The sequence below is a fragment of the Petromyzon marinus genome, chromosome 70, assembly GCF_048934315.1.
Source record: "Petromyzon marinus isolate PM22_M1 ecotype Great Lakes invasive population chromosome 70, UKy_Petmar_22M1.pri1.0, whole genome shotgun sequence".
Classification (NCBI taxonomy): domain Eukaryota; kingdom Metazoa; phylum Chordata; class Hyperoartia; order Petromyzontiformes; family Petromyzontidae; genus Petromyzon; species Petromyzon marinus.
Window position 1 is genome coordinate 4,258,830 of NC_133736.1, and position 24,748 is coordinate 4,283,577.

General features: G+C 53.7%; 1 protein-coding gene across 1 annotated transcript in view; it reads left to right on the top strand.

Annotated features, from left to right (window-relative positions):
* Positions 1–22,492, top strand: part of LOC116957162 (angiotensin converting enzyme 2) — a 48,882-nt gene extending 26,390 nt beyond the window's left edge. Inside the window, exons 7-16 of the mRNA XM_076055208.1 lie at positions 4,288–4,385; positions 5,007–5,179; positions 7,187–7,413; positions 9,185–9,329; positions 10,727–10,825; positions 11,863–11,985; positions 13,839–14,017; positions 15,978–16,036; positions 18,959–19,056; positions 21,781–22,492. Coding sequence (XP_075911323.1) covers positions 4,288–4,385; positions 5,007–5,179; positions 7,187–7,413; positions 9,185–9,329; positions 10,727–10,825; positions 11,863–11,985; positions 13,839–14,017; positions 15,978–16,036; positions 18,959–19,056; positions 21,781–21,901 — 1,322 coding nt within the window. The 3' untranslated portion in view covers positions 21,902–22,492. The remainder of the gene's footprint in view (positions 1–4,287; positions 4,386–5,006; positions 5,180–7,186; positions 7,414–9,184; positions 9,330–10,726; positions 10,826–11,862; positions 11,986–13,838; positions 14,018–15,977; positions 16,037–18,958; positions 19,057–21,780) is intronic.
* The last annotated feature ends 2,256 nt before the right edge of the window (positions 22,493–24,748 follow it).

Sequence of the window (24,748 nt, forward strand, 5' to 3'; positions counted from 1 at the left end):
GATGATTCTATGGGTCTCTGTGTAATGAGTATATGGGTCTCTGTGTGGTGAGTCTGTGGGTCTCTGTGGGTCTCTGTGTGATGAGTCTATGGGTCTCTGTGTGGTGAGTCTGTGGGTCTCTGTGTGATGATTCTCTGGATCTCTGTGTGATGAGTCTGTGCGTCTCTGTGGGTCTCTGTGTGGTGAGTCTGTGGGTCTCTGTGGGTCTCTGTGTGGTGAGTCTGTGGGTCTCTGTGGGTCTCTGTGTGGTGAGTCTCTGGGTCTCTGTGTGACGAGTCTGTGGGTCTCTGTGGGTCTCTGTGTGATGAGTCTATGGGTCTCTGTGTGGTGAGTCGGTGGGTCTCTGTGGGTCTCTGTGTGGTGAGTCTGTGGGTCTCTGTGGGTCTCTGTGTGGTGAGTCTGTGGGTCTCTGTGGGTCTCTGTGTGATGCGTCTATGGGTCTCTGTGTGGTGAGTCTGTGGGTCTCTGTGTGACGAGTCTATGGGTCTCTGTGTGTGAGTCTATGGGTCTTCGTGTGATGATTCTATGGGTCTCTGTGTAATGAGTCTATGGGTCTCTGTGTGGTGAGTCTGTGGGTCTCTGTGTGATGATTCTCTGGATCTCTGTGTGATGAGTCTGTGGGTCTCTGTGGGTCTCTGTGTGGTGAGTCTGTGGCTCTCTGTGTGGTGAGTCGGTGGGTCTCTGTGGGTCTCTGTGTGGTGAGTCTGTGGGTCTCTGTGGGTCTCTGTGTGGTGAGTCTGTGGGTCTCTGTGGGTCTCTGTGTGATGAGTCTGTGGGTCTCTGTGGGTCTCTGTGTGGTGAGTCGGTGGGTCTCTGTGGGTCTCTGTGTGGTGAGTCTGTGGGTCTCTGTGGGTCTCTGTGTGATGAGTCTGTGGGTCTCTGTGGGTCTCTGTGTGGTGAGTCTGTGGGTCTCTGTGGGTCTCTGTGTGGTGAGTCTGTGGGTCTCTGTGGGTCTCTGTGTGGTGAGTCTGTGGGTCTCTGTGTGGTGAGTCTGTGGGTCTCTGTGGGTCTCTGTGTGATGAGTCTATGGGTCTCTGTGTGGTGAGTCTGTGGGTCTCTGTGTGACGAGTCTATGGGTCTCTGTGTGTGAGTCTATGGGTCTTCGTGTGATGATTCTATGGGTCTCTGTGTAATGAGTATATGGGTCTCTGTGTGGTGAGTCTGTGGGTCTCTGTGGGTCTCTGTGTGATGAGTCTATGGTTCTCTGTGTGGTGAGTCTGTGGGTCTCTGTGTGATGAGTCTATGGGTCTCTGTGTGATGAGTCTATGGGTCTCTGTGTGATGAGTCTGTGGGTCTCTGTGTGATGAGACTGTGGGTCTCTGTGTGATGAGTCTGTGGGTCTCTGTGCAATGAGTGGCAAAGCAAAATGTAGTTTTAGTTTTAGTACGTGATGGCGTGTGATGGTGTGTGATGGCGTGTGATGGTGCGTGTGATGGTGTGTGATGGTGTGTGATGGTGTGTGTGTGATGGTGTGTGTGTGATGGTGTGTGTGATGGTGTGTGATGGTGTGTGTGATGGGGTGTGATGGTGCGTGCGATGGTGTGTGTGATGGTGCGATGGTGTGTGATGGTGTGTGATGGTGTGTGATGGTGTATGATGGTGTGTGATGGTGTGGTGTGTGATGGTGTGTGATGGTGTGTGATGTGTGTGATGGTGTGTGATGGTGTGTGATGGTGTGTGATCGTGTGTGTGATGGTGTGATGGTGCGTGTGATGGTGTGTGATGGTGTGTGATGGTGTGGTGTGTGATGGTGTGTGATGGTGTGTGATGGTGCGTGTGATGGTGTGTGATGGTGTGTGATGGTGTGTGATGGTGCGTGTGATGGTGTGTGTGATGGTGTGTGTGATGGTGTGTGATGGTGCGTGTGATGGTGCGTGTGATGCGGCGTGTGATGGTGCGTGTGATGGTGTGTGTGATGGTGTGTGATGGTGTGTGTGATGGTGTGTGATGGTGTGGTGTGTGATGGTGTGTGATGGTGTGTGATGGTGTGTGTGATGGTGTGTGATGGTGTGTGTGATGGTGTGTGATGGTGCGTGTGATGGTGTGTGTGATGGTGCGTGTGATGGTGTGTGTGATGGTGTGTGTGATGGTGTGTGATGGTGTGTAATGGTGTGTGATGGTGTGTGTGATGGTATGTGTGATGGTGTGTGATGGTGTATGATGGTGTGTGATGGTGTGTGATGGTGTGTGATGGTGTGTGATGGTGTGTGTGATGGTGTGTGTGATGGTGTGTGTGATGGTGTGTGATGGTGTGTGATGGTGTGTGTGATGGTGTGTGTTATGATGTGTGATGGTGTGTGATGGTGTGTGTGATGGTGTGTGTGATGGTGTGTGATGGTGTGTGTGATGGTGTGTGTGATGGTGTGTGATGGTGTGTGTGATGGTGTGTGATGGTGTGTGTGATGGTGTGTGATGGTGTGTGTGATGGTGTGTGTGATGGTTTGTGATGGTGCGTGTGATGGCGTGTGATGGTGTGTGATGGTGTGTGATGGTGTGTGATGGTGTGTGTGATGGTGTGTGATGGTGTGTGATGGTAGTGATGGTGTGTGATGGTGTGTGATGGTGTGTGATGGTGTGTGATGGTGGTGATGGTGTGTGATGGTGTGTGTGATGGTGTGTGATGGTGCGTGTGATGGTGCGTGTGATGGTGTGTGTGATGGTGTGTGTGATGGTGTGTGATGGTGTGTGTGATGGTGTGTGTGATGGTGTGTGATGGTGTGGTGTGTGATGGTGTGTGATGGTGTGTGATGTGTGTGATGGTGTGTGATGGTGTGTGATGGTGTGTGATCGTGTGTGTGATGGTGTGATGGTGCGTGTGATGGTGTGTGATGGTGTGTGATGGTGTGTGATGGTGTGGTGTGTGATGGTGTGTGATGGTGTGTGATGGTGCGTGTGATGGTGTGTGATGGTGTGTGATGGTGTGTGATGGTGCGTGTGATGGTGTGTGTGATGGTGTGTGTGATGGTGTGTGATGGTGCGTGTGATGGTGCGTGTGATGCGGCGTGTGATGGTGCGTGTGATGGTGTGTGTGATGGTGTGTGATGGTGTGTGTGATGGTGTGTGATGGTGTGGTGTGTGATGGTGTGTGATGGTGTGTGATGGTGCGTGTGATGGTGTGTGTGATGGTGTGTGTGATGGTGTGTGATGGTGCGTGTGATGGTGCGTGTGATGGTGCGTGTGATGGTGTGTGATGGTGTGTGTGATGGTGTGTGATGGTGTGGTGTGTGATGGTGTGTGATGGTGTGTGTGATGGTGTGTGATGGTGTGTGTGATGGTGTGTGATGGTGCGTGTGATGGTGTGTGTGATGGTGCGTGTGATGGTGTGTGTGATGGTGTGTGTGATGGTGTGTGATGGTGTGTAATGGTGTGTGATGGTGTGTGTGATGGTATGTGTGATGGTGTGTGATGGTGTATGATGGTGTGTGATGGTGTGTGATGGTGTGTGATGGTGTGTGTGATGGTGTGTGTGATGGTGTGTGTGATGGTGTGTGATGGTGTGTGATGGTGTGTGTGATGGTGTGTGTTATGATGTGTGATGGTGTGTGATGGTGTGTGTGATGGTGTGTGTGATGGTGTGTGATGGTGTGTGTGATGGTGTGTGATGGTGTGTGTGATGGTGTGTGTGATGGTGTGTGATGGTGTGTGTGATGGTGTGTGATGGTGTGTGTGATGGGTGTGATGGTGTGTGTGATGGTGTGTGTGATGGTTTGTGATGGTGCGTGTGATGGCGTGTGATGGTGTGTGATGGTGTGTGATGGTGTGTGATGGTGTGTGTGATGGTGTGTGATGGTGTGTGATGGTAGTGATGGTGTGTGATGGTGTGTGATGGTGTGTGATGGTGTGTGATGGTGGTGATGGTGTGTGATGGTGTGTGTGATGGTGTGTGATGGTGCGTGTGATGGTGCGTGTGATGGTGTGTGTGATGGTGTGTGTGATGGTGTGTGATGGTGTGTGTGATGGTGTGTGTGATGGTGTGTGATGGTGTGTGATGGTGGTGATGGTGTGTGATGGTGTGTGTGATGGTGTGTGATGGTGCGTGTGATGGTGTGTGTGATGGTGTGTGTGATGGTGTGTGTGATGGTGTGTGATGGTGTGTGATGGTGTGTGTGATGGTGTGTGATGGTGGTGATGGTGTGTGATGGTGTGTGTGATGGTAGTGATGGTGTGTGATGGTGTGTGTGATGGTGTGTGATGGTGTATGATGGATGTGTGATGGTGTGTGATGGTGTGTGATGGTGTGATGGTGTGTGATGGTGTGTGTGATGGTGTGTGTGATGGTGCGTGTAGGTGACATGTGGGGACGCTTTTGGACCAACCTCAACTCCCTCGCCACTCCGTTCCCCGACAAGCCGAGCGTCGACGTCACGCCTCAGATGGTCGCCAAAGTGAGGGGTCGCGTACCACCTGCCACTCGCTCTCTAGTGCACGTGGACTCCACACACTCCTCTCGCCGTCACGACGTCACTACGCCGTGATGACGTCACTACACCGTGACGACGTCACTACACCATGACGACGTCACTACACCGTGACGACGTCACGACGCTGTGACGACGTCGCTACACCGTGACGACGTCACTGCACCATGACAACGCCGTGACGACGTCACTACACCGTGACGACGTCACTACACCGTGACGACGTCACTACACCATGACGACGTCACTACACCGTGACGACGTCACTGCACCATGACGACGCCGTGACGACGTCACTACACCGTGACGACGTCACTACACCATGACGACGTCACTACACCATGACGACGTCACTACACCATGACGACGTCACTACACCGTGACGACGTCACTACACCGTGACGACGTCGCTACACCATGACGACACCGTGACGACATCACTACGCCGTGACGACGCCGTGACGACGCCGCTACACCGTGACGACGTCACTACAGCGTGACGACGTCACTACACCATGACGACGTCACTACACCATGACGACACCGTGACGACGCCCCTCCCCCTCCCTGTTTTAATCCTCGGCCCAGGGCTGGCAGGTGAAGACGATGTTCGAGTCTGCGGACCACTTCTTCCAGTCGATCGGCCTCCAGCCGATGGGCGCCAGCTTCTGGAACCACTCGATGCTGGTGCGGCCAGAGGACGGCCGGGAGGTGGTGTGCCACCCCACCGCGTGGGACATGGGCAACGGCCGGGACTTCAGGTGCCCGCCACCACCCTCGGGGCCGGCCCGGTGGCTGGGGAGACGTTGACCACCTCGCCCGGTGCGCGGGAGGTCGTGGGTTCAATCCCCGACCCCCTGGCGACGCCTGTGATTTGTCGAGATGTTGACAACCTCGCCCGGTGTGCGGGAGGTCGTGGGTTCCATCCCGACCCATAATGACGCCCGTATTTGGCGAGATGTTAACTCCCTCGCCCGGTGCGCGGGAGGTCGTGGGTTCCATCCCGACCCATGACTATGCCTGTATTTGTCGAGATGTTAACTCCCTCGCACGGTGTGCGGGAGGTCGTGGGTTCAATCCCAACCCATAATGACGCCCGTATGTGTCGAGATGTTAACTCCCTCGCCCGGTGCGCGGGAGGTCGTGGGTTCAATCCCAACCCATAATGACGCCCGTATGTGTCGAGATGTTAACTCCCTCGCCCGGTGTGCGGGAGGTCGTGGGTTCCATCCCCGACCCATAATGATGCCTGTGATTTGGCGAGATGTTAACTACCTCGCCCGGTGCGCGGGAGGTCGTGGGTTCAATCCCAACCCATAATGACGCCCGTATGTGTCGAGATGTTAACTCCCTCGCCCGGTGTGCGGGAGGTCGTGGGTTCCATCCCCGACCCCCTGGCGACGCCTGTGATTTGGCGAGATGTTAACTCCCTCACCTGGTGTGCGGGAGGTAGTATTTGGCTGCTGCTTTTTTATTTCCACACGATAAGCCGCCTTCGTCGCGCTCCCGTTTGCGAATGGCCAGAGTCGCTCCTGAAAAATAGCCGTGCGGCTTCGTGGCGCCTTACCTGGTTAAAAGTAAAAAAAAGTTTTCGTGACTGCAAGGATTCATCTTCTTTGGTTCTTTCGGTAAAGTCACCACCACGTAGAATGAGAATAAAATAACGAAATGAAATAACACAATAAAAAATTCTCACGACGTTTCGGCCACGACACAAGTGGCCTTCATCAGGTGAAGGGACGAGACCGTCTCAATGAAGGCCATTTGCGTCGTGGCCCGAAACGTCGTGAGAATTTTATTGTGTTATTTTATTTCATTATTTTATTCTCGTAATAGGTTTTACCCCTTTTAACTGGCACAAAAAACTGACATCTTTATTCAAGGCATCATGTCTGCAATAACCACAACACAAGCCAGTCAGAATGCAAACAAAAAAGAAGACAACTCTGATAATAATATTGGCACTGTCCTTGAATTTGATTGGTCCACACCCGAGACAGCTTTTCTTAGAGCCCTTAAGTCTCCACCGGTGTTGGACCAGAAGACGCCAAAAGGCGTACAACTCAAAACCAGCGCACTATCAGAGTATTGAGGGCTCGGGGTGAGCATTTACATTATGAGACCTCCTTTTACCAGGAACAAGATATAGTAATAGGTTTTTACCCCCTTTTAACTGGCACAAAAAACTGACACCTTTATTCAAGGCATCATGTCTGCAATAACCACAACACAAGCAGTCAAAATGCAAACAAAAAAGACAACTCTGATAATAATATTGGCACTGTTCCTTGAATTTGATTGGTCCACACCCGAGACGGCTTTCTTTAGAGCCCTTAGTCTCCACTGGTGTTGGCCCAGAAGACGCCAAAAGGCGTACAAATCAAAACCAGCGCACTATCAGAGTATTGAGGGCTCGGGGTGAGGGCTCGGGGTGAGCATTTACATTGCCAGGAACAAGCTATAGTAATAGGTTTTTACCCCCTTTTAACTGGCACAAAAAAAACTGACACCTTTATTCAAGGCATCATGTCAACCACAAGCAGTCGAAATGCAAACAAAAAGAGACAACTCCGATGATAAAAATTTTTATTCTTTAATTCTCATTCCACGTGACTTTACCGAAAGAACCAAAAAAGAAAGAAAAACCCCCGACAAAATTTTTTTTTTTCGCGCGACTCGCTTTGCCTTGAACCCATCGCGACATCGTCACCCACCCACCCACCCACCCACCCCGCTCCTCCTCCTCCTCCTCCTCCTCCGTCGCGCAGGATCAAGATGTGCGGCAAGGTGAACATGGACGACTTCCTGACGGCGCACCACGAGATGGGCCACCTGCAGTACGACATGGAGTACGCGCCGCTGCCCTGGCTTCTACGGGACGGTGCCAACGAGGGCTTCCACGAGGCCGTGGGGGAGATCATGAGCCTCTCGGCAGCCACGCCCGCACACCTGGGCAAGCTGGGGCTCCTACCGCCGGGGTTCACGGACGACGAAGGTGAGGGTGGACCTGGGGGGGACGCGGTGGTGGACGGGGGGGAGTGACACGCGGTGAGACAGACGGGGATGCGGGTGGAGTGTCGAACCGCCCGCTGGCACGAGGTGGTCACGGGGGCAGACCCAGCAGGTGCCCACGGGTCGACTGACCGAGATGACCGGCCGATGCACCACCACCTGTGCCCCCTTACTGTGCCAACCCGCTGCGCTTTAGCCACCCGGCGCTCCGCTCGTTGTCGTGAGCGTCGCTCCCCCGCCCTCCGTTGTTGTTGTTGTTGTTGTTGGAGGGGCGACTGCCTCCAACTGCCCGGTAGCGGCGTCCTTCACGAGCCTCCTCCTCCACAGAGGCCGATCTTGACACCGCCGGTACCGGTCATCGGCAAGTCCACTCAGCCTCCACGTCCTCCTGTACCACATCACTCCCATCTCTTCTCTAGCCTGTGCCGCGCCCGTTTAGCCCCCTCGATCCGGCCAAACAAAAGCTGTTTCGGCATGCGGTGGCTGGGCATGCGGGCTTACATGACCCAGCCATCGCAGCCTTGCCTGCCGGAGGAGCTCACCGATGGGACTTTGTCCAGAGACACACGCCGTGAGACACACACAGTGAGACACACACAGTGAGACACACACAGTGAGACACACAGTGAGACACACAGTGAGACACAGTGAGACACACACAGTGAGACACACACAGTGAGACACACACAGTGAGACACACACAGTGAGACACAGTGAGACACACACAGTGAGACACACACAGTGAGACACACACAGTGAGACACAGTGAGACACACACAGTGAGACACACACAGTGAGACACACACAGTGAGACACACACAGTGAGACACAGTGAGACACACACAGTGAGACACACGCCGTGAGACACACACAGTGAGACACACACAGTGAGACACACACAGTGAGACACAGTGAGACACACACAGTGAGACACACACAGTGAGACACACGCCGTGAGACACACACAGTGAGACACAGTGAGACACACACAGTGAGACACAGTGAGACACACACAGTGAGACACACACAGTGAGACACAGTGAGACACACACAGTGAGACACACACAGTGAGACACACACAGTGAGACACACACAGTGAGACACAGTGAGACACACACAGTGAGACACACACAGTGAGACACACACAGTGAGACACACACAGTGAGACACACGCCGTGAGACACACAGTGAGACACACACAGTGAGACACAGTGAGACACACACAGTGAGACACACAGTGAGACACACGCCGTGAGACACACACAGTGAGACACAGTGAGACACACACAGTGAGACACACACAGTGAGACACACACAGTGAGACACACACAGTGAGACACACACAGTGAGACACACACAGTGAGACACAGTGAGACACACACAGTGAGACACACACAGTGAGACACACACAGTGAGACACACACAGTGAGACACACGCCGTGAGACACACACAGTGAGACACACACAGTGAGACACACACAGTGAGACACAGTGAGACACACACAGTGAGACACACACAGTGAGACACACACAGTGAGACACAGTGAGACACACACAGTGAGACACACACAGTGAGACACACACAGTGAGACACACACAGTGAGACACAGTGAGACACACACAGTGAGACACACACAGTGAGACACACGCCGTGAGACACACGGGTGGAGGGAGGGACGACGCTTCGTCTTCGGTGGGGGGGGGGGGGGGGCTTAGCGGCCCCCCTCACTCGTCTCTCTTCGCCCCTCCGTCAGAAACCGACATGAACTTCCTGCTGAAGCAGGCCCTCACCATCGTGGCCACGCTGCCCTTCACGCTGTCGCTGGAGCAGTGGCGCTGGAAGGTCTTCTCCGGGGACATCCCTCGGAACGAGTGGATGAAGACCTGGTGGCAGATGAAGTGAGCCAGCCAGCCCTCCCTCTCTCCCTGTCCCCCTCCCTCCCTCCCCTCCTCTCCTTCCCTCCCTCCCTCCCTCCCCTCCCTCCGTCCCTCCCCTCCCTCCCTCCCCTCCCCCTCCCTCCCTCCCCTCCTTCCCCCCCTCCCTCTCCCTCCCTCCCTTCCTCCCTTCCTCCCCTCCCCCTCCCTCCCTCCCCTCCCCTCCCCCCTCCCTCTCTCTCTCCCTGTCAACCTCCCTCCCCTCCCTCCCCTCCCTCCCTCCCTCCCTCCGTCCCTCCCTCCCCTCCCCCCCTCCCTCTCTCTCTCCCTGTCCACCTCTCTCCCTCCCTCCCTCCCTCCCTTCCTCCCTCCCTCCCTCCGTCCCTCCCCTCCCTCCCTCCCTCCGTCCCTCTCTCGCTCCTTCCCCTCCCCTCAGTCCCCTTCCTCCCTCCCCTCCCGCCCTCCCTCCCTCCCCTCACCTCCATCACGTGTGTGTGTCTGTGTGTGTGTCTGTGTTTGTGTCTCTATGTCTGTGTGTGTATCTATGTCTGTGTTGTGTCTCTGTGTGTGTGTATGTGTCTGTATGTGTTGTGTCTCTGTGTGTGTGTCTCTATGTGTGTGTGTGTCTGTGTGTGTCTCTATGTCTGTATGTGTGTCTCTATGTCTGTGTGTGTGTCTCTGTCTGTGTGTGTGTCTCTGTGTGTCTGTGTGTGTGTCTGTGTGTATGTGTGTGTATCTATGTCTGTGTTGTGTCTCTGTGTGTGTGTATGTGTCTGTATGTGTGTCTTTATGTCTGTGTGTGTCTCTATGTCTGTGTGTGTATCTGTGTGTGTGTCTGTGTTTGTATCTCTATGTCTGTGTGTGTGTATCTATGTCTGTGTTGTGTCTCTGTGTGTGTGTATGTGTCTGTATGTGTGTCTTTATGTCTGTGTATGTCTCTATGTCTGTGTGTGTGTGTCTACGTCTGTGGTGTGTCTCTGTTTGTCTGTGTGTGTGTCTCTGTGTGTCTGTGTGTGTCTCTATGTCTGTGTGTATCTCTGTGTGTCTGTGTCTCTGTGTGTGTGTGTCTCTATGTCTGTGTGTGTCTGTGTGTGTCTCTGTGTCTGTGTGTGTCTCTATGTCTGTGTGTGTCTCTGTCTGTGTGTGTGTCTCTATGTCTGTGGTGTGTATCTATGTCTGTGTTGTGGCTCTGTGTATCTGTGTGCGTGTATCTGTGTGTGTCTCTATGTGTGTGTGTCTCTATGTATCTGTGTGTGTATTTCTGCGTGTGTGTGTGTGTGTCTCTATGTCTGTGTGTATGTCTCTGTGTGTCTGTGTGTATGTCTCTGTGTGTGTGTCTCTGTGTGTCTGTGTGTATGTCTCTGTGTGTGTGTGTGTGTGTCTCTGTGCGTCTCTGTGTGTGTGTGTGTGTCTCCATGTAGACGGGAGATGGTGGGAGTTGTGGAGCCCATCCTGCACAATGAGGACTACTGTGATCCAGCCGCTCTCTTTCACGTTGCCAATGACTACTCCTTCATACGGTGTGACCCCTTTCTCTCTCTGCCACCTAAACTTAAACTATCAACGCTTTTGTTTTACATTTCCACCAGGTGTAAGGACACCCAATTGAGCTGCTACGCAGTAGCTAAGCGATCGCGACCGTCGCAAAGTGGTGACTTATCGCCGCCACGTGGACGTTTATAGCAGCCCTAAGAGTCTAAGCGCGTAGAGACGTTCGCGCTAAATGTGGAGATAAAAAATTAAAAAATTTAAAAGGCCACGGAGAGAGAGAGACACAGAAACTCCAAATAAACAGCAGCAGGCATCAGAGGCCGGATCAAACTTACGATTCTCCTATTATGAGACCTCCTTTGCCAGTAACAAGATATAGTAACAGGTTTAACCCTTTTAACTGGCTCAAAAAACTGACACCTTTATTCAAGGCATCATGTCTGCAATAACCACAACACAAGCAGTAAAAATGCAAACAAAAAGACAACCTTTAGGCGTCTTCTGGTCCAACACCAGTGGAGACTAGGCTCTAAAGAAAGCCGTCTCGGATGTGGACCAATCACATTTACGATTCTCCTGTATACCAGGCGAGGTAGTCAACATCTCCTAGGCACCGTGATGATGATGATGACAGAGAGACACGCAAACTCCAAATACACAACAGCAGGCGTCAGGGGCCAGATCAAACTTACGATTCTCCTGTATACCAGGCGAGGTAGTCAACATCTCCTAGCCACTGTGATGATGATGAGAGAGAGAGACACGCAGACTCCAAATATACAGCAGCAGGCGTCGTCAGGGTCGGGAATCGAACTCGCGACCTCCTGTATACCAGGTGAAGTAGTTAACATCTCCTAGCCACCGTGATGATGAGAGAGAGAGAGAGAGACACGCAGGGTCGGGAATCGAACTCGCGACCTCCTGCACACCAGGGGAGGTAGTTAACATCTCCTAGCCACCGTGATGATGAAGAGAGAGAGAGAGAGAGACACGCAGGGTCGGGATTGAACCCGCGACCTCCCGCGTACCAGGCGAGGTAGTCAACATCGTCCCCCTCTCTTCGCAGGTACTACACGAGGACCATTCTGCAGTTCCAGTTCCAGGTGGCTCTGTGCGCAGCGGCTGGTCACAAGGGTCCCGTCTACAAATGCGACATCAACGGCTCTAAAGAGGCCGGCGAGAAGCTCATGTGAGAGAGATACGGCGATGACAAGAGTGTGTGGGTGTGTGTGTGTGTCAGTGTGTGTGTGTCAGTGTGTGTGTGTTTGTCTGTGTGTGTCTGTGTGTGTCAGTGTGTGTGTGTGTGTGTCAGTGTGTGTATGTGTTTGTGTCTGTGTGTGTGTGTCTGTGTTTGTGTGTGTGTGTTTGTGTCTGTGTGTGTGTCAGTGTGTGTGTGTGTGTCTGTGTGTGTTTGTGTGTGTGTCTGTGTGTGTGTGTGTTTGTGTGTGTGTCAGTGTGTTTGTGTCTGTGTGTGTGTGTGTCTGTGTGTCAGTGTGTGTGTCTGTCTGTGTGTCTGTGTGTCAGTGTGTGTGTGTCTGTGTGTGTGTCTGTGTGTGTGTGTGTGTCTGTGTGTGTGTGTCTGTGTGTGTGTGTTTGTGTGTGTGTGTCTATGTGTGTGTGTGTGTTTGTGTGTGTGTTTGTGTGTGTGTGTGTCTGTGTGTGTGTCTGTGTGTGTGTGTCTGTGTGTGTTTGTGTGTGTGTGTGTGTGTCTGTGTGTGTGTGTCTGTGTGTGTGTCTGTGTGTGTCTGTGTGTGTCTGTGTGTGTGTCTGTGTGTGTGTGTCTGTGTGTGTGTGTGTGTGTCTGTGTGTGTGTCTGTGTGTGTGTGTGTCTGTGTGTGTGTGTGTCTGTGTGTGTCTGTGTGTGTCTATGTGTGTGTGTGTGTCTATGTGTGTGTGTGTCTGTGTGTCTGTGTGTGTATCTGTGTGTGTGTGTCTGTGTGTATGTGTGTCTGTGTGTGTGTCTGTTTGTGCGTGACGTCGTGACGTTGTATTCGTGACGTCGTCGTCGTGATGTTGCAGACGTGACGTCGTAGTCGCGGCATCGTAGTCGTGACGTCATCGTTGTGACGTTGTAATCGTGACATTGTCGTCGCGACATCGTCGCGACGTCGTCGTGACGTCGTGACGTAATCGTGACGTCGTAGTCGCGGCATCGTAGTCGTGACGTCATCGTTGTGACGTAATGGTGACGTCGTCGTCGCGACGTCGTCGTCGTGACGTCGTCGTGACGTCGTGACGTCGTGACGTAATCGTGACGTCGCAGTCGCGGCATCGTAGTCGTGATGTCGTAATCGTGACGTCGTCGCGACGTCGTCATTGTGACGTCGTGGACGTGACGTCGTCGTTGCGACGTCATCGTCGCGACGTTGCAGACGTGACGTCGTCGTTGCGACGTCGCAGTCGTGACGTTGTAGTTGCGACGTCGTCATGGCGTCCTAGTCGTGACATAGTCGTCGCGATGTCGTGGTCGTGACGTCGTCGTGATGTCGTAGTTGCGACGTCGTCGTCGCGACGTCGTAGTTGTGATGTCGTAGTTGTGATGTCGTAGTTGTGACGTCGTAGTTGTGGCGTCGTAGTTGTGACGTCGACGCGGCGTCATCGTCGTGACGTCGTAGTCGTGACGTCGTAGTTGTGACGTCGTCGTGACGTCGTAGTTGTGACGTCGTAGTTGTGACGTCGTCGTGACGTCGTAGTTGTGACGTCGTAGTTGTGACGTCGACGCGGCGTCATCGTCGTGACGTCGTAGTCGTGATGTCGTAGTCGTGACGTCGTAGTTGTGACGTCGTCATGGCGTCGTAGTCGTGATGTCATCCCCATGACGTCGTCGTCGTCGCGACGTTGCAGACGTGACGTCGTAGTCGCGACGTCGCAGTCGTGACGTCGTAGTCGCGACGTCGTAGTCGTGAGGTCTTAGTCGCGACGTCGTAGTCGTGACGTCGTAGCCGTGACGTCGTAGCCGTGACGTCGTAGCCGTGACGTCGTCGTAGTTGTGACGTCGTGGTTGTGACGTCCTCACCGCCACACCGTTCCCGGCGGCGACAGCAACATGCTGAAGCTGGGCAAGTCGGAGGCGTGGACGAAGGCGCTGGAGCAGGTCGCCTCCACCACCGCCATGGACTCCACGGCCCTCATCGACTACTTCGAGCCCCTCTACCGCTGGCTGCAGGAGGACAACCACAGGCATGGGCAGACGGTGGGGTGGGACCCCGACTGGGCGCCCTGTGAGTACGGACCCCCCCCTCACCACCACGGACCCCCCACACGGACCCCCACGGACCCCCCCCCTCACCACGGACCCCCCCACCTCGGACACCCCCACCACGGACACCCCCACTACAGACACCCCCACTACAGACACCCCCACTACAGACACCCCCACTACAGACACCCCACTACAGACACCCCCACTACAGACACCCCCACTACGGACACCCCCACTACAGACACCCCCACTACAGACACCCCCACTACAGACACCACCACTACAGACACCCCCACGAACCCCCCCACTACAGACACCCCCACTACAGACACCCCCACTACAGACACCCCCACTACAGACACCCCCACTACAGACACCCCCACTACAGACACCCCCACTACAGACACCCCCACAGACACCCCCACTACAGACACCCCCACAGACACCCCCACTACAGACACCCCCACAGACACCCCCACTACAGACACCCCCACTACAGACACCCTACAGACACCCCCACTACAGACACCCCCACTACAGACACCCCCACTACAGACACCCCCACTACAGACACCCACACTACAGACACCCTACAGACACCCCCACTACAGACACCCCCACTACAGACACCCCACTACAGACACCCCCACTACAGACACCCCCACTACAGACACCCCCACTACGGACACCCCCACTACAGACACCCCCACAGACACCCCCACTACAGACCCCCCCACTACAGACACCCCCACTACAGACACCCTACAGACACCCCCACTACAGACACCCCCACTACAGACACCCCCACTACAGACACCCTACAGACACCCCCACTACGGACACCCCCACTACAGACACCCCCACTACAGACACCCCCACTACAGACACCCCCACTACAGACACCCTACAGACACCCCCACTACAGACACCCCACTACAGACACCCCCACTACAGACACCCCCACTACAGACACCCCCACTACGGACACCCCACAGACCCCCCCACTACAGACACCCCCACAGACCCCCCCACTACAGACCCCCCCACTACAGACACCCCCACTACAGACACCCTACAGACACCCCCACTACAGACACCCTCACTACAGACACCCCCACTACAGACACCCCCACTACAGACACCCCCACTACAGACACCCCCACTACAGACACCCCCACTACAGACACCCCTACTACAGACACCCCCACTACAGACACCCCCACTACAGACACCCCCACAGACACCCCCACAGACACCCCCACTACAGACACCCCCACAGACACCCCCACTACAGACACCCTACAGACACCCCCACTACAGACACCCCACAGACACTCCCACTACAGACACTCCCACTACAGACACCCCCACTACAGACACCCCCACTACAGACACCCCCACTACGGACACCCCCACTACAGACACCCCCCACTACAGACACTCCCACGAACCCCCCCACGGACCCCCCACGGACCCCCCCATGTATAGTAGTGTAGTGTATAGTGTAGTATATAGTAGTGTATAGTAGTGTAGTGTATAGTAGTATAGTGTATAGTAGTGTAGTGTATAGTGTAGTGTAGTATATAGTAGTGTAGTGTATAGTAGTGTAGTGTATAGTGTAGTGTGTAGTGTATAGTGTAGTGTATAGTGTAGTGTATAGTAGTGTAGTGAATAGTAGTGTATAGTGTAGATAGTATTGTTGTGTATAGTGTAGTGTATAGTAGTGTAGTGTATAGTAGTGTAGTATATAATAGTGTAGTGTATAGTGTAGTGTGTAGTGTATAGTAGTGTAGTATAATTTAGATTTGTATTTCTTGGGGGGGTGGGGGGGGTGGTGTGGGGGAGTGGGGGTGGACCCCCACTCCCCCAGACCCCCAGACCCCCTGGACGATTTGGTCCCAATGTTGACTCCGTGACTACTGCCTTGGTGTGGGGGATCTCTGTGATTTGTGATTTGCCCGCCCCTTTACTGCTGCTAGACATGAACGAGGCCATGAAAGTGAGGATCAGCCTGAAGGCGGAGATGGGGGACGATGCCGTGAGTGGACGCACGCACAGACAAAGGTCCCCCGGGTAGCCTCCATCAGACTGTGGGGGCAAGTGGCTGTGAGTAGCGAGCAGCACCTATAGACACACAGACAAAGGTCCCCCGTGTAACCTCTAACAGGCTGTAGGGGCAAGTGCTGTGAGTAGCGAGTAGCAGCTGTAGACACACAGACAAAGATCCCCCGGGTAGCCTCTAACAGGCTGTAGGGGCAAGTGGCTGTGAGTAGCGAGCAGCACCTATAGACACACAGACAAAGATCCCCCGGGTAGCCTCTAACAGACTGTGGTGGCAAGTGGCTGTGAGTTGCGAGCAGCACCTATAGACACACAGACAAAGGTCCCCCGTGTAGCCTCTAACAGGGCTGTAGGGGCAAGTGCTGTTAGCGAGTAGCAGCAGCACCTATAGACACACAGACAAAGGTCCCCCGTGTATCCTCAACAGACTGTAGGGGCAAGTGGCTGTGAGTAGCGAGCAGCACCTTTAGACGGAAAGATCTCTCAGTGTCTCAGTGTCTCCGTGTCTTATTGTCCCCGTGTCTATGTGACCCCAAGTCTCTGTCTCAGTGTCTCCGTGTAACTGTCTCAGTGTCTCCGTGTCTCTGGCCCAGTGTCTCCGCGTCTCTGTCTCAGTGTCTCCGAGTCTCTGTCCCAGTGTCTCCGTGTCTCTGTCTCAGTGTCTCCGTGTCTTTGTCTCAGTGTCTCCGTGTCTCCGAGTCTCATCATCCCCGTGTCTCTGTGACCGCGAGTCTCTGTCCCAGTGTCTCTGTGTCTCTGTCTCAGTGTCCCAGTGTCCCCGTGTCTCTGTCTCAGTGTCTCCGAGTCTCTGTCTCAGTGTCTCCGTGTCTCTGTCTCAGTGTCTCCGTGTCTCAGTGTCCCAGTGTCTCCGTGTCTCTGTCCCAGTGTCTCCGAGTCTCTGTCTCAGTGTCTCTGTCCCAGTGTCTCCGAGTCTCTGTTTCCGAGTCTCTGTCCCAGTGTCTCTGTGTCTCTGTCTCAGTGTCCCCGTGTCTCTGTCCCAGTGTCTCCGTGTCTCTGTCCCAGTGTCTCCGAGTCTCTGTCCCAGTGTCTCCGTGTCTCTGTCTCAGTGTCTCTGTCTCAGTGTCTCCGTGTCTCTGTCTCAGTGTCTCTGTGTCTCTGTCCCAGTGTCTCCGTGTCTCTGTCTCAGTGTCTCCGTGTCTCTGTATCAGTGTCTCCGTGTCTCTGTCTCAGTGTCTCCGAGTCTCTGTCCCAGTGTCTCCGTGTCTCTGTCTCAGTGTCTCCGTGTCTCATTGTCCCCGTGTCTATGTGACCCCAAGTCTCTGTCTCAGTGTCTCAGTGTCTCCGTGTCTCCGTGTCTCATTGTCCCCGTGTCTCTGTGACCCCGAGTCTCTGTCTCAGTGTCTCCGTGTCTCTGTGACCCCAAGTCTCTGTCTCAGTGTCTCCGAGTCTCTGTCCCCGTGTCTCTGTCCCAGTGTCTCCGTGTCTCTGTCTCAGTGTCTCCGTGTCTCTGTCTCAGTGTCTCCGAGTCTCTGTCTCAGTGTCTCCATGTCTCTGTCCCAGTGTCTCTGTGTCTCTGTCTCAGTGTCTCCGAGTCTCTGTCCCAGCGTCTCTGTGTCTCTGTCTCATTGTCTCCGCGTCTCTGTCCCAGTGTCTCTGTCTCAGTGTCTCCATGTCTTTGTCTCAGTGTCTCCGTGTCTCCGTGTCTCATCATCCCCGTGTCTCTGTGACCGCGAGTCTCTGTCCCAGTGTCTCCGTGTCTCTGTCCCAGTGTCTCCGTGTCTCTGTCTCAGTGTCTCTGAGTCTCTGTCGCAGTGTCTCCGTGTCTCTGTCCCAGTGTCTCCGTGTCTCTGTCCCAGTGTCTCCGTGTCTCTGTCCCAGTGTCTCCGTGTCTCTGTCTCAGTGTCTCCGTGTCTCTGTCTCAGTGTCTCCGTGTCTCTGTCCCAGTGTCTCCGTGTCTCTGTCCCAGTGTCTCCGTGTCTCTGTCTCAGTGTCTCCGAGTCTCTGTCTCAGTGTCTCCGTGTCTCTGTCTCAGTGTCTCCGTGTCTCTGTCTCAGTGTCTCTGTCTCAGTATCTCCGTGTCTCTGTCTCAGTGTCTCTGTCTCAGTGTCTCTGAGTCTTTGTCTCAGTGTCTCCGTGTCTCATCATCCCCGTGTCTCTGTGACCGCGAGTCTCTGTCCCAGTGTCTCCGTGTCTCTGTCCCAGTGTCTCCGTGTCTCTGTCTCAGTGTCTCCGTGTCGCTGTCTCAGTCACTCCGTGTCTTTGTCGCAGTGTCTCCGAGTCTCTGTCTCAGTGTCTCCGAGTCTCTGTCCCAGTGTCTCCGTGTTTCTATCCCAGTGTCTCTGTGTCTCTGTCTCACCGTCTCCGTGTCTCTGTGACCCCGAGTCTCTGTCTCAGTGTCTCCGTGTCTCCGTGTCTCATCGTCCCCGTGTCTCTGTGACCCCGAGTCTCTGTGTCTCCGTGTCTCATCATCCCCGTGTCTCTGTGACCCCGAGTCTCTGTGTCTCCGTGTCTCATCATCCCCGTGTCTCTGTGACCCCGAGTCTCTGTGTCTCCGTGTCTCATCATCCCCGTGTCTCTGTGACCCCGAGTCTCTGTGTCTCCGTGTCTCATCATCCCCGTGTCTCATCGTCCCCGTGTCTCTGTGACCCCGAGTCTCCGTGTCTCCGTGTCTCATCATCCCCGTGTCTCATCATCCCCGTGTCTCTGTGACCCCGAGTCTCTGTGTCTCCGTGTCTCATCATCCCCGTGTCTCTGTGACCCCGAGTCTCTGTGTCTCCGTGTCTCATCGTCCCCGTGTCTCATCGTCCCCGTGTCTCGGTGTCTCCGCGTCGTCCGCCACCCCCGGCGTCGTCCCCCCGGTGTCCCCCGCGCGTTGTCCCCACGTTGTCTCCACGTTGTCTCCACGTTGTCCCCGCGCGATGTCTCTGTGTGCGTGCAGTACGAGTGGAACGAGGTTGAGCTCTATCTCTTCCGCTCCGTCACGGCCTACGCCATGCGCAAGTACAGCCGGGGCCTCGGGGAGGAGGTGCAGTACGAGTGAGTCGTGAAGCACGCTCACAACCACGTGACCCACGTGAACCACGTGACCCACATTCACAACCACGTGAACCACGTGACCCACATTCACAACCACGTAAACCACGTGAAGCACATTCACAACCACGTGAACCACATTCACAACCACGTGAACCACATTCACAACCACATGAACCACACTCACAACCACGTGAACCACGTGACCCACATTCACAACCACGTGAACCACTTGAACCACATTCACAACCACGTGACCCACATTCACAACCACGTGAACCACGTGACCCACATTCACAACCACGTGAACCACGTGAAGCACATTCACAACCACGTGAACCAGATTCACAACCACGTGAACCACATTCACAACCACATGAACCACACTCACAACCACGTGAACCACTTGAACCACATTCACAACCACGTGACCCACATTCACAACCACGTGAACCACGTGAACCACATTCACAACCACGTGACCCACATTCACAACCACGTGAACCACGTGAACCACACTCACAACCACGTGAACCACGTGAAGCACATTCACAACCACGTGAACCACATTCACAACGACGTGACCCACATTCACAACAACGTGAACCACGTGACCCACATTCACAACCACGTGACCCACAATCACAACCACGTGACCCACGTGACCCACACTCACAACCACGTGAACCACGTGAACCAAACTCACAACCACGTGACCCACATTCACAACCACGTGAAGCACATTCACAACCATGTGAACCACGTGACCCACATTCACAACCCCGTGAACCACGTGAACCACACTCACAACCACGTGACCCACACTCACAACCACGTGAACCACGTGAACCACATTCACAACCACGTGACCCACATTCACAACCACGTGAACCACACTCACAACCACGTGAACCACACTCACAGACAGACACCACGAGTCTCCTTGTCTTTGTCTCTGTGTCTTTGTCTCTGTGTCTTTGTCTCCGTGTCTTTGTCTCTGTGTCTTTGTCTCTGTGTCTCTGTCTCTGTGTCTTTGTCTCTGTGTCTTTGTCTCTGTGTCTTTGTCTCTGTGTCTCTGTCTCTGTGTCTTTGTCTCCGTGTCTTTGTCTCTGTGTCTTTGTCTCTGTGTCTCTGTCTCTGTGTCTTTGTCTCCGTGTCGCCAGCGTGGACAACGTCGTTGTCTTCAGAGAGACACCGAGAGTCACTCTGTCTCTGTGTCTCTGTCTCTTTGTCTTTGTCTCCGTGTCCCTAGCGTGGACAACATCGTTGTCTTCAGAGAGACACCGCCAGTCATTGTCTCTGTGTCTCTGTCTCTGTGTCGCTAGCGTGGCCAACATCGTTGTCTTCAGAGAGACACCGCCAGTCACGTTGTCCCTGTGTCTTTGTCTCTGTGTCTTTGTCTCTGTGTCTTTGTCTCTGTGTCTTTGTCTCTGTGTCTCTGTCTCTGTGTCTCTGTGTCTCTGTATCTGTGTCGCTAGCGTGGACAACATCGTTGTCTTCAGAGAGACACCGAGAGTCACTGTCTCTGTGTCTCTGTATCTCTGTGTCTGTCTCTGTGTCTCTGTCTCTGTGTCCCTAGCGTGGACAACATCGTTGTCTTCAGAGAGACACCGCCAGTCACTGTGTCTCTGAGTCTGTGTCTCTGTGTCTTTGTCTCTGTGTCCCCAGCGTGGACAACATCGTTGTCTTCAGAGAGACACCGAGAGTCACTGTCTCTGTGTCTCTGTGTCTTTGTCTCTGTGTCTCTGTCTCTGTGTCCCTAGCGTGGACAACATCGTTGTCTTCAGAGAGACACCGAGAGTCACTGTCTCTGTCTCTGTGTCTCTGTCTCTGTGTCTCTGTCTCTGTGTCCCTAGCGTGGACAACATCGTTGTCTTCAGAGAGACACCGCCAGTCGCTCTGTCTCTGAGTCTGTGTCTCTGTGTCTTTGTCTCCGTGTCCCTAGCGTGGACAACATCGTTGTCTTCAGAGAGACACCGAGAGTCACTGTGTCTCTGTGTCTCTGTGTATGTCTCTGTGTCTCTGTGTCCCCAGCGTGGACAACATCGTTGTCTTCAGAGATACACCGCCAGTCACTGTCTCTGTGTCTGTCTCTTTGTCTTTGTCTCTGTGTCTCTGTCTCTGTCTTTGTCTCTGTGTCTGTCTCTGAGTCACTGTCTCTGTGTCTCTGTCTCTGTGTCTCTGTCTCCGTGTCCCCAGCGTGGACAACATCGTTGTCTTCAGAGAGACACCGCCAGTCACTGTGTCTCTGAGTCTCTGTCTCTGTGTCTCTGTCTCTGTGTCCCCAGCGTGGACAACATCGTTGTCTTCAAAGAGACACCGCCAGTCACTGTGTCTCTGTGTCTCTGTCTCTGTGTCTCTGTCTCTGTGTCTCTGTCTCCGTGTCCCCAGCGTGGACAACATCATTGTCTTCAGAGAGACACCGCCAGTCAATGTGTCTCCGTGTCTCTGTCTCTGTGTCTCTGTGTCCCCAGCGTGGACAACATCGTTGTCTTCAGAGAGACACCGAGAGTCACTGTCTCTGTGTCTCTGTCTCTGTGTCTCTGTCTCCGTGTCCCCAGCGTGGACAACATCGTTGTCTTCAGAGAGACACCGCCAGTCAATGTGTCTCCGTGTCTCTGTCTCTGTGTCTCTGTGTCCCCAGCGTGGACAACATCGTTGTCTTCAGAGAGACACCGCCAGTCAATGTGTCTCCGTGTCTCTGTCTCTGTGTCTCTGTGTCCCCAGCGTGGACAACATCGTTGTCTTCAGAGAGACACCGAGAGTCTCCTTCTACTTCCTGGTCCGGCACCCGGGCGACGCGTCCACCGTGGTGCCTCTAGCAGACGTCCAAGCCGCTGTCAGGTGAGCAGAGACCCACAGGCTCACACACAGAGACCCATAGACTCATCACACAGAGACCCATAGACTCATCACACAGAGACCCATAGACTCACACATAGAGACCCACAGGCTCACACACAGAGACCCATAGACTCATCACACAGAGACCCATAGACTCACACACAGAGACCCATAGACTCATCACACAGAGACCCACAGGCTCATCACACAGAGTCCCATAGACTCACACACAGAGACCCACAGACTCACACATAGAGACCCACAGACTCACACACAGAGACCCATAGACTCATCACACAGAGACCCATAGACTCACACATAGAGACCCATAGACTCACACACAGAGACCCATAGACTCATCACACACAGAGACCCATAGACTCACACACAGAGACCCACAGACTCACACATAGAGACCCATAGACTCATCACACACAGAGACCCATAGACTCACACATAGAGACCCACAGACTCACACACAGAGACCCATAGACTCACCACACAGAGACCCATAGACTCATCACACACAGAGACCCACAGACTCATCACACAGAGACCCACAGACTCACACACAGAGACCCATAGACTCACACATAGAGACCCATAGAATCACACAGAGACCCATAGACTCACACACAGAGACCCATAGACTCACACACAGAGACCCATAGACTCATCACTCAGAGACCCACAGACTCATCACACAGAGACCCACAGACTCACACATAGAGACCCACAGACTCACACATAGAGACCCACAGACTCACACATAGAGACCGATAGACTCACACATAGAGACCCATAGACTCACACATAGAGACCGATAGACTCACACATAGAGACCCACAGACTCACACATAGAGACCCACAGACTCACACACAGAGACCCATAGACTCACACATAGAGACCCATAGACTCACACATAGAGACCCATAGACTCACACATAGAGACCCATAGACCCACACACAGAGACCCATAGACTCACACACAGAGACCCATAGACTCATCACTCAGAGACCCACAGACTCACACACAGAGACCCATAGACTCATCACACAGAGACCCACAGACTCACACACAGAGACCCACAGACTCATCACACAGAGACCCACAGACTCATCACACACAGAGACCCATAGACTCACACATAGAGACCCACAGACTCACACATAGAGACCCACAGACTCATCACACACAGAGACCCATAGACTCACACATAGAGACCCACAGACTCATCACACACAGAGACCCACAGACTCACACACAGAGACCCATAGACTCACACACAGAGACCCATAGACTCATCACACAGAGACCCATAGACTCATCACATAGAGACCCACAGACTCACACACAGAGACCCACAGACTCACACACAGAGACCCACAGACTCACACACAGAGACCCACAGACTCACACACAGAGACCCATAGACTCACACACAGAGACCCATAGACTCATCACACAGAGACCCATAGACTCATCACATAGACACCCACAGACTCACACACAGAGACCCACAGACTCACACACAGAGACCCATAGACTCATCACACAGAGACCCATAGACTCACACATAGAGACCCACAGACTCACACACAGAGACCCATAGACTCACACACAGAGACCCATAGACTCATCACATATAGAGACCCATAGACTCATCACACAGAGACCCATAGACTCACATACAGAGACCCACAGACTCATCACACAGAGACCCACAGACTCACACACAGAGACCCATAGACCCACACACAGAGACCCATAGACTCACACACAGAGACCCACAGACTCATCACACAGAGACCCACAGACTCACACACAGAGACCCACAGACTCACACATAGTGACCCATAGACTCACACATAGAGACCCACAGACTCATCACACAGAGACCCACAGACTCATCACACAGAGACCCACAGACTCATCACACAGAGACCCATAGACTCACACACAGAGACCCATAGACTCACACACAGAGACCCATAGACTCATCACACAGAGACCCACAGACTCACACACAGAGACCCACAGACTCACACATAGAGACCCATCGACTCACACACAGAGACCCATAGACTCATCACACAGAGACCCACAGACTCACACACAGAGACCCACAGACTCACACACTGAGACCCATAGACTCACACACAGAGACCCATAGACTCACACACAGAGACCCACAGACTCACACACAGAGACCCACAGACTCACACATAGAGACCCATAGACTCATCACACAGATACCCACAGACTCACACACAGAGACCCACAGACTCATCACACAGAGACCCATAGACTCATCACACAGAGACCCATAGACTCATCACACAGAGACCCACAGATTCACACATAGAGACCCACAGGCTCACACATAGAGACCCACAGGCTCACACACAGAGACCCACAGACTCACACACAGAGACCCACAGACTCACACATAGAGACCCATAGACTCACACACAGAGACCCATAGACTCACACACAGAGACCCACAGACTCACCACACAGAGACCCACAGACTCATCACACAGAGACCCACAGACTCACACACAGAGACCCACAGACTCACCACACAGAGACCCACAGACTCACACACAGAGACCCACAGACTCACACACAGAGATCCACACTCACACACAGAGACCCATAGACTCACACACAGAGACCCATAGACTCACATATAGAGACCCATAGACTCACACATAGAGACCCATAGACTCACACACAGAGACCCACAGACTCATCACATAGACACCCACAGACTCATCACACAGAGACCCACAGACTCACACACAGAGACCCATAGACTCATCACACAGAGACCCATAGACTCATCA